Source organism: Lagopus muta, chromosome 1, assembly GCF_023343835.1.
Source record: "Lagopus muta isolate bLagMut1 chromosome 1, bLagMut1 primary, whole genome shotgun sequence".
NCBI lineage: Eukaryota > Metazoa > Chordata > Aves > Galliformes > Phasianidae > Lagopus > Lagopus muta.
Window position 1 is genome coordinate 125244209 of NC_064433.1, and position 10769 is coordinate 125254977.

At 33.4% G+C, this 10769-nt stretch overlaps 1 protein-coding gene across 9 annotated transcripts in view; it reads left to right on the forward strand.

The window, feature by feature from the left end:
• The window catches only part of PNPLA4 (patatin like phospholipase domain containing 4), a 36964-nt gene that overhangs the window by 12355 nt on the left and 13840 nt on the right, over positions 1-10769 (forward strand). For 8 of the 9 annotated variants that reach the window (XM_048928567.1, XM_048928543.1, XM_048928549.1 and 5 more), the window contains 3 exons: positions 13-78; positions 3575-3727; positions 5195-10763. In XM_048928567.1, coding sequence (XP_048784524.1) covers positions 13-78; positions 3575-3727; positions 5195-5326 — 351 coding nt within the window. In that variant the 3' untranslated portion in view covers positions 5327-10763. Of the gene's footprint in view, positions 1-12; positions 79-3574; positions 3728-5194; positions 10764-10769 lie in introns of those variants that run through there. The other variant, XM_048928576.1, reaches the window with a different exon arrangement.

A 10769-nucleotide genomic window follows, 5' to 3' on the forward strand; every position in this document is an offset into this window, starting at 1 on the left:
TCTTTTATCTAGGTCCTGCTAGCAAGTAGTTTTATACCAGTATATGCTGGAATGAAGCCAGTCGAGTATAAAGGAGAGGTAAAGTTTCACTGTGTTTAACTATTTTTTTTTTTTCCAATAACATCCTTCATTTATGATATAATTGCCTGATCTCAGAGATGTCAAGTGGGAATTGCAGTTTAGTTCCAGTAACTTTTTTTTCCTATATGAATATAATAACATTTCAAGAATAATTTTGTTTTGGTTTGTAATTATTAGAACAACAAAAAAAATCTTTCTAAAAAGTGTTACTACTTCCTTTTCGTTCATCATACACATCCAAATTCTGCATTTAGCATATCTTTCATCCGCGCGCGCGCGCACACACACACACACACAAAACACAAAAACAACACTAGTCATTCTAACATTCATATCTAACAGTTGTATTTCTGTTTAGGGACTTTGAGTTCCTTTCTGATGTCAGAAGGCTTCTCAGTTTTAGAGCTTAAGGGGCACACATGGATGTTTGTCGTTCATTCTGACACTACTCAAAGGGAAGGGAGTGTATTTGTTAAACTTCCTACATTATTCTTTCAATTAACAAATTGAAAAGCTGGATCAGAGATCTGTCTAAATTGACTGAAAAAACATTTTACTGGGTGCACACTGCTATTAGCATTTGCCAAAGTTTTGTGGTATTTACTAAAATACCTGCAGCCTCTTAGTGAACAGTTCTCATTCCTGCCTGGTTTTAATGTTTTGCATTCAGAAGTTAAGTCAATGATTTATCAGGACAGCTAGTTCTGTTATTTAAAAGCTGCTTGTCCTTACCAAACCCTCTTCTACACTCACATCAGATGTATCAAAGATACTTGAGAAGGAGAAAGAGATTGCTTTTACTTTTATTTGTTGGAATGGATTAATTCGGGATGCCCGACTTTTCTCACAAAGTCTACTTGTGGCTTGGGATTTATTTATTTATCTATCTATTTATCTATCTATCTATTTATTTATTTGAAATGACTATTTCAAATGTAAGTGGAAGTGACTACTAGTCCAAAACTTGGCTTTTGTTAAAACAAACTTTTACTGAAAGTAGCGGGACACCTTTCTTGTGTATGATGGGCAAAACCTGCTCCAAGTAAAATTACCTTATTTTGAGTTGAGTTAATGTCCCCTGAATGCTGGGAAGATTGACCTTTGAACTGAATAGATGTCCCCTGGTGATTGAGTGACTATACGTGATGATGAAGCTGTAGTTTGAGTCACTGTAGTTCTTACAGGATGCCTTTGTAAAAGTTACCTACTGGTAATGAGTAGGTTCCATTACGTCCAGCCTCCATTCTTAACTTCTGTGTTTGTCTTGGTTTTCATTGCACATTATTTTAGAACATTTTCTGTCTTTGGACTGTAATTACGTAATAAAGGAACTTATTCAGAAGTTATGTGGAATTTGCTTCATCAGCTATGAAGCATTTTTGATGAATTGGTTAATAGAATTGCAGGAAGCTGGAGCATTGCATCTGTTTGTTTTCACGTGGAAATATTCTGGTTTTAACTGTAACACGAAAGACTTTGGAGCCAAAATATTTTTGATAGAGAAATAAAAGTATTTTGATAGAGATTTCTATCTCTAGATACTCTGATAAAGTTTCTCCCAAGTTGAAAGAAAAGGAAATGCTACAGAGAGCATCATTCAGGAAGTACGTAATTTACACAAGATAGTGCTTAACAAAAGGTATTGCCTTTGCCTCACTAATGTTTTCAAATTTTCAAAGAACTCTTTAACTTGTATTAAGGGGAGAGGGAGGAAAAAATAAATAATCAGAATTTTTAAGCTGAGAAGATCTTAAAGGGTGTAAAAAGACTAAGCTAGACTTGTGAAAGGGGTTAATAAAGTCTTGTATTATGATATCTTAGATTCGGCTTAGATAGGAATTTCACAGTTCTCGTTGTAGAAATCAGAATTAAAAAAACAAAAAACAAAAAAAAAAAACTTCAAAATTTTCAAAATTCAGGGATTATTGTATATAAATCAGCTATCTATGGCCAAAAATAAAAAGAAGCTCAAGAATAGATTAAAACTGATAGACGTTTCAAGGTGCATCTCAACTTTACTCACAGTAAAGTAGTACAGTAGTACTACTGTAATGGAGTTTGAGAAATCTGAAAGGTAGCTTTAGATGGCTTTTTTTTTACCTTGTCCTCTAAGGCAAAATAATCTCCATACTTGTGTAATTTTTTGTGGAAAATGAAGGAATTCAGTCGAGAGTCAAGCTCTTAAAGCTGATTATGAACTAATAGGATAAGAAGGGTCATATTTATATTGAATATATACATATATCTGTAGCTTACATTTTAAGCTAAGGAGCATAAAAGAAATTTGAAATGTCAGATTTAATCCAAGAAAGTGAAGAAGTGCACGGGTGTGTGAATAAAATAAACAACAACCTGATTCTTGCTGTATCTCCATATGATAAGGTCTTAAGTCCATCAGGTATCAGAAGACACGGAAGTTGACAATGGAATAAGGCGCTACTGACAATAAAATCATCTGATTGCATGAACTCTAACATGGCACTGGGGAAAAATCTGTACCTATGGAATTAAGAGGGGACTTGCTTTAAGTGAGAGTGAAGGGTACAGCTAAGAGCAGTCTATACAATTAAATCATGAACCTCATTGATTTGAAGGGCTTCCAAAGGCCAGACATTGTAACCTGAAATTACACTTTCTATATAGCAGTTGTTACACAGAATGCAAGTATCTTTCCAATAGTAGGAAGGCAGTTTAATTTGTATACCATAAACAACTTACCAGTAGCGTATTTTTTTTTTTTACTGGGGATGGCTTTTTTGCTGCTTTTGTGACTAAATTCCTGTAGCATTTTCATAAATTTTGTGAGAAAACTTTCATTATTTTAGCAATTTTATTGTGGTCATGATACCAGGTAGACTGAACTCCTGTAGAAGACTTGATTTGTCTGCTCCCTCTCAAGTACTGTGTGTCCAGCTCCTTTCCACCTTAATCAACTACTTTCCAGCTGTTGCTGTTTAGTGTTGCAGTTTTTTCAGTGTGCAAGAAAACAAGACATCGCAGTAGGAGAGATGAAGTTACATTTGTTTTAGTTGATGCAGGCATTTTCCCCTTCACATGGACATTTCCCAGCTCCTACTTTGCAACAGATTAAAGCTTATACATATATATGCTGTGTGGAGTGGTTCAGGTGTATCGGTAATGATCTTACATTTTCCTTTGTCCCAGAGAGTTTAAAAATATCCATTTTTTTCTCAACAGGCATTTTGTTAATAGATCAACTAAACAAGACTTACTCACGTGATTAAAAATATTTAAGTGTCTGGGAAGCTTATGAATATGTTTCAGCATTGTCAAATGCTCATAAACTGAATGCTATATGCATTGTCTGTTCATAGATTTTAATGCCTGTTATACTTCAAGTTGCTTATTCATTGAGAGGAAAACTTTTAGATTTCTCCAAGAGTGCTGTAGAAGAGGTAGGGACAGAAAAGATAAGCATTCAGTTATTATTATATTGTTCTTAAGCTATTTTGAAAATTTTATTTTGCAGTAGAAGTGGGTTGATGGTGGCATTACCAATGGCCTCCCTATCTTGCCTTTTGGACGTACGATTACAATTTCTCCTTTCAGTGGTCGATTAGATATCTGTCCACAAGATAAAGGACGTGTGGATCTGTATGTTAAATTTGCAAAACAAGATATAATGGTGAGTTGCTTGCTTATTTACTAATTTCAGAAGAGGAAAAGGTAGTTGAGCAGTTTGTACTTATTTTAAGTGTTTATTTTTTGTGTATAATTCTTTCTTATGTAATGTTTTTTGCATTTTCTGTTTTGCATACAAAAAGTAAGCTTTTCCTTAGACACAAAAGAAAGAAAAATCTAGTAAAAATTTTGCCAGAAATGTTGAAAGGCTTGTATCTAGTGCAGAATAGAGCAACTGAGTTGTAGGCTGTTCAATCTGCATAATCTAGACTTGCTATAATATCAGCTACTCCTCTAAAATACTGGAGAGAAACTATCTCATCTGTTCATATTTGTTAAGTCAGCTGCTCTGAGTTTAAAATATATATATATATATATATAAATTCTATATTTGAAATTATATCCAATGACTTGACACTTCATTGCTCAATTGAGCTCGTGTTAAGATTTTAAAACCTGTGACTGCAACATTTTTCCAGAAATTTTGTTAGATGTTATAGAAATGTTTATGTAGGCCAAGGCTGATTTTTATGACCTTTTCATTGTTAACATTTCTGTTCAGGCTTTTTCTCACAAACTTATAATATATTGCATCCTTTGTTATGATGGAAGAAAATACTGAACAGCAGCAGATCTACCACTGTTGCCCAAGAAACTTTATTAGAAAGGAAAATAAAACCAAACTGGTTAGCAACAGTTGCTATACTTTTTAAGTCTCACTTAAACTGTGCTTAATATGTTTTCTTAAATTGGGTGAAATTAATGATCTTTAATGTTCTAAATTGGGCCAATTTCTAAATCTTTGTAGTCTTTCACAGCATTGTAGTACTTGGTAAATAATCATAAAGAATGAGATTATTTATCTTACTGAAAATAAATGTGTAACTTTCTTTGTATTTTTTTATTATTGCTTATGTCCAATATTTAGTTCATCTACAGGAAGAAAATGAGTTGATGAGTGGAATAATTTTGAGAGTAAATTGCAGAATTGTCTTGCTTCTGTGGTCATCCAAATGCAGACTTACGTAAAATCTCAGGCAACATTTTAGACTATTATTTTTGAAATATCTTTGGCTTTTAGAGCTGCAAAAATGTGAAATAAATAGAGTACATGACTAAAATAGCATTATTTGCACTAGGAAGTGGTAAAAATATTTTCTTGCAGAAGTATACGTGTCAGCTGCTACTGTCTGAGGCAGTTACTAGTGTGTTTCTGCACTTAAACATTTCAGAAACTCTGGGCAGTTTCACAGTCAGCTTGTCTTAGAGGTTGTGAATTTATTGGTGCATACACAGACTATTTGTATAAGTTTGCCTTGATTTTCAGCAGTGTGCCTGAATATGTGATTTACTAGCATAGACAGTTTGAAAATATGCTAACCTAAACATATGACAGAACATATAACAATACTGTCAAGTCTGAGATAGGTTGCTTTCATAAATCAATTTCTAGCACTTCTCTCTTTTGCAGTTGTCTTTGGCCAACCTAGTAAGACTTAATCAAGCTATGTTCCCACCAAACCAGGAGAAAATGGAATCACTGTACCAAAATGGATTTGATGACGCTGTACATTTTTTACTAAAAGAAAACTGGTTTGAATAGGCAGAACATAAAAAATAAAACCTGATGGCTTTCAAAACACAGCTATAGACATTCTAACTCAAATCTAAGAGGTTGTTATCACAATTTCTGTTTATTGAAATAAAAAGTCCCATTTGGAATTGCATCATCCTCTGCCAGGAAAATATCAGCTCCATTCAGAAGACCTGTATAAACTTGTCTGATTGAGAACTGTACTTGGCTAGTATTTGGCTTGTTTGAGAACATTCAAGTTTTGATCTGTTTTGCTTCAGAACTGGACTTCAAAATGGCAATTGTAAAAGCTTCTGTTACCATAATTATACAAATTTGGAAGACTTTTCCAATGTTATTTGAGAGACTAATCAGTGTTGTATCTGTATTCCTCGCTTAATATAGCAGTTGTGCATGCTCATAGAGTGCAGTATTGCTAATCCAGTTTAGTACTTAAAGCATTTTGAAGGATCTGAACTCTTAGCTCTAGCAACAAGAAATAAAACATCTGCACTTTTACCTTTGATACATTTATTTTCTTGAACATTAAAGTTTTTTTGCTTCTCAGTGAATGCACTTTCTCAATTAGAAATACTATTTCAAACTTTTGTAACAGAATTGTGATGTTTTGTTTACTAAAAATATCTTGTACAGTGGAGTAGTTATTTTTACTGTGTTTTCTTCTGCTGCTAAAATTGAATGAACTTATTTTCTTGAAACTTCTGTGAAGAACTTATTTTTAAGTTTCTCAGAATGCTTTATTCATAAAATAAATGTTTTATTACAACCTGATAAAGTGCCTGGATATAAGTTCTTTTACCATTCACCTCGCAGCGATTTCCTTAAATGCAAGTTCAAAAATTTTAGTCTTAATGCCTAAATTCTAAAATCAACAACTACTTAAAAGCAAAGCATTTGTTTCTTAAGTGTACTTTTTAAGATAAATTCTTAATGTTTACAAAAATTTGAGATTGAATTATGCGTAGCACTCCTCCAAAATAATTGAAAATCTAGGGAAGTGAGTATTACAGTTACATTATACATATTTTGTAGCTGTTTGAAGGCCTCTTAGTGTAAACAACATATTCATATGTAGATGATATCAGGGTAGGATTCATGTGGTAGGACTGAATTCTGTTGCTGTTTATGCTAGAAAAAATAATAATGCTTTGCATCAATGTTTTTAGAGGCATGAGGTTCTGTATTGCAGTGAAAATAGAATATGATTTCCAGATACGTAGGACTCCAGATATGTAGGACAGCATTTCTACAGGTAGAGCTGAAATGCTTTGATGCTACAAAGACACTTGTGCCTTGCTTGCCTTCATTCTTACTTACACAGAGGAGAACTTTTAATATAGATAGAAATAGTGAATAATGCTATTAAAAGATTGTTGCAAACTGATTTGCTATAGCCTAAAATTGTAATTCAATTTCAATACTTATTTTGGTACTATGGCAGAATCTCCTTTTCCATGTAGCATTCTGACAGCTTGGAGCTACTCATGAGCATTTAGAAATAGCAGAACCAGCGCTGCAGCTTCCTGAGCAGTTGTGGAGCTACGTATATTCAGCAAATCTGTACAAAGCTTGTTTACCTGCATGCCATTCTGTAAGAGCTGTCTGTTAATATTATTAAACATAAAGCTTGTTTCTTGATAACTTGTGTTGCTTTTGAGCATTGTGTGTCACAGTTTGATATGCTCTTTAGTTTATTAAAACCTGGCTTCTTTCTGTATGTATTAATACAGGAATATAAGCCATATCCTATACACTGAGCTTTAAGTGCCCCAGGCAGTGTTCAGTTCTTCAGAAACTGACCTTCAGATGTTTATGATAACATAATGTTCTTCAGCAGGAATAAAATCATAGCAATGCAAAGGAAAGATCTAGAAGTGCTTATTATTATAGTACAAATATTTATTTATTAATTTATCTTGGGATGTAAAAGTTCAATGAGAAAAGCAAGAGTCAGAGACTTTCCAGGTAGTGGCATTTTATAAAAGATAGCAAAAAAGAAAAGTGGTACAATCTTGTTGTCTTAAGGCTGCTAAATTGAACATAGTGTAGCATAGTAGAGCACATTCAGAAATGTTTCATTCTCAGCCAACAATGTTTGAATCTTTGAAATAAAATGTTTATTGATCAGTTAACAGAAGCATTTGCTGTTTTAAATCAGAATAGTTGTAATCTCTTTGTTTCATAGAGGAAACCATCTACTGTGCAGACTTTGTGATGTCACCCATTTTATTTCCTCCTTACTCAAACTGTACCACCTTTAAAACTTCAGGTGGTGTGTTAAGAGAATCTTCTTTTCCAAATAACGTAGTACTTTTACAATAGTGACATACCTTATAAAAGCCAAATTAATTTTCTTCTGTATTTTCTCCAACATTGTGTGAATTGATCATAATTGTCTTCTATTTATTTTCATGAAACTCAAATCTTTTAATATCTCTAACAAAATAATAATTTCTGTTGCAAAAATAATCAGAATTACACAAATGTGAATATTGCTTCCATTTTTGTGGAATGTGCACAGAGTTTGCCACTACACAAAGGAGAGGTAACCTGGATTTGTTTGCAAAAGCTACTTCTATGTTAGAAAGACTAAGGTACCTTCAGATCCATTTGATCTGAAAATCTTAAATTATAATTTATAAATTAAAATCTTAAATTATAATATTATTTATATAATAAATAATTAAATCTTAAATAATCTCAAATTTAACAGCAAACAGTCTGATCCCTTTCAAATAATTTCTTACCTATCTCTTCATCTGCAGTAGTGCCATGTTTTCCCACTTCCCTGCCCTAGCTCTCTTAGTTGTGCATAAATATTGCTGATTGTGTTCCTAACCTAATCCTTTTTTTGTTTTTTTTTTTGTCTCTCCTGTGTATGGTCTTACCGGACAATGACTTGTATGCATCTTTATTCATTAAATATGTTCTGTTTCAAAGGGAAACATCTAATAAAATGAGAACCTCTTAAGCTTTGTTTTCTGTTATCAGCAGTTATGTTTTCAAGAAGTGAATATTAGCTTTTCTATGTGAAGCCAATTTACTTTAGTTTGTTTGTATGTGTGTGTGTGTGAGTGTGTGGCTTTTGCTTTGTTTTAAACCACATTGCAAGTTCTGCAGTTTCTGGCTAATTTTGCAGACTAATAGCTAGATTTTTCTGTTAGTGCATCATAAATCTGTTGTAGTAAGAAAGGGTTCTGACCACTTTATTAACATTTTTCACAAAGACCTAAGGTAATAAGAAGTTATCTTTCTCCTCTTTAAAATAATGCTCTAAAGAAGCATAAATCCTAAGTTCTTAAACAGATTATGTTCATTTTCTGTTAGAGGTGTTTCAACTGAAGTCCTTGTATGGCTGAAAGCATAATTTGTGCTTGCTAGAATTTCACTTTCTGTTAGACTTACTATGTAAGTAGGCTGTTTAACTTTTTAAGTTTTTAGTGTCTTAAGCAGTTGAAGGAAATCAAACTTGCCAAAACTTGTATCTATTTTCTGCCTTCATGCTGCTGATACGTGGTTGCTGTCAAGATACAGACTTACTGCAGAGAGTCCACTGCAGACACACAAAGATCATTAAAGGACTGGGACATCCTTCTTGTGTGGTGAGGCAGAGATTTATGGATTTGTTTAGCTCAGCAAGAAAAATGCTTATGAGGATCTTAGATGAGTATAAATAGGTGATGGGAAGGAATGATAAAGATGAATCCAAGCTCTGCTCAGTGTTGATCAGTGTCGTGACATGGCAATGGGCACAAGCTGGAATACGGCAGGTTCTTTCTGACCATCAGAAAGCACGTCTGTGCTGTGTGGATGCTGGAACACTGACAGAGGCTAGAGTTCCCCAGAGAGATTGTGGAGTCTCCTATGGAGATCTTCAGAAGTCGCTTGGGTATGGACCTGGGCAACCTGCTCTTAGGAGGCTCTAATTGAGCAGAGGTTGGACTAACTGAGCTATTGAGATTTCCTCTAAGCAATAGTTCTCTGATTCTGTAATTTACTGTACGATCAGAATTGCATATAAATGTTAACGTTACTTACACTACTATATGTGTGTTAAAAAAGTATAAATTAGAAAATGTAATTTTTCATATACCTGCTACTAAAAATTTCTTGTGTTCTAAACTGGATTCAGCCCTGCTGACAAAAAATTTGCTGACTGCTACATAGAAAATAATGATTTGGGTTTTTTACTGTCCTTATGCTGTTGGTGTTAGATAGTAGCACATATGCCCTATTATTTGTTTTCAGACAAAACTTTGGAATGTTTAACCTTTCTGACTTGAACATTAACTCCAACTTATTAGGAAACATTACATAGAAAATACCTCTGGTGTTTCTAAGAAGCATGTGAAAAAGTGTAAAAACCGTGTTGACAATTTTGAAGGACCATTGATCTGAAATGGAAGCAGTGCTGTAAAGTGGAAAGAAAACAGTCCTATTCTAGTATACCTGTTATCTGAATGAGATGTCTTGAAAGGCATTTGCCCTGTGGTTATGTCTGCTAGATTAAGAATGAACCAAAATGCAAGATATGGAAAGTTCCATTGAATGCATTAACGTTTTTGTGCTTCTTGAAGGTAACTCTGGTTCACTGACTTCTGCCTTCATATGACTGCATCTTCCTTTAAGGTCGATTTCACACCTCATAAAGGATCTTCTGTAAAGCTACATCTTAAGATATATAAAAGATCCCTTAATATTTAAGGTAATTAAAAACATAAAAATAAAATTAAAAAAAACTTTAAATAGAAGAGGCTGGTCATGTTTTATAATCAACAATTATTTTTTTTTTTTTAAAGATTTTTAAAATAGGAAGTCTGAGGTGCATCTGAGAAGCTAGTTTCTCTGGAAATTTACATATTTTCATCCCAAATTAGAGTTTAAATTTCCGAATCTGGAAACCTGAATATCTATGACTGAAAATGCACTCAGAACCCAGTTTGAGTAGAGGAGAGTGAGGGAGACCATTATTTAGTTCCTGCTATCAAATTTAAGAAATTTTTTTGATTTTTTCATGACTTCATGACTGCTCTACGCCTCTCCAAATGCACAAGCATTGTTTGTCTGTCCTGGAAGTAATACTTAACTGTCTCTAAGTGAATCAGAAGTACTTTCAAGAAAACGAGTCAAATATCAGTTTTTAAAACTGTTTTAATTAGTATTTTTACTTGCAGAACAGGCAAATGTTTTAGAAGAATGCAGTACTGATAAAGCTTTACTGATAAAGCTCTACTGATAAAGCTGAACTTCACTAGCAATGTGCATCCACATCATAATGTACAGTCTTGAATATTAACTATGACTTATTGCCCCCTTGAGTAAAAAAGAGCTTACTCTTTGTTTTATATTCATAGTGTATAAGGCTGTAATCTCTGGCATTTTAGCCTATGAACATTTTCCTTTCATAATTATATTTTCAGTGTTAAAAAAAAAAAAAACAAATCTTGATACA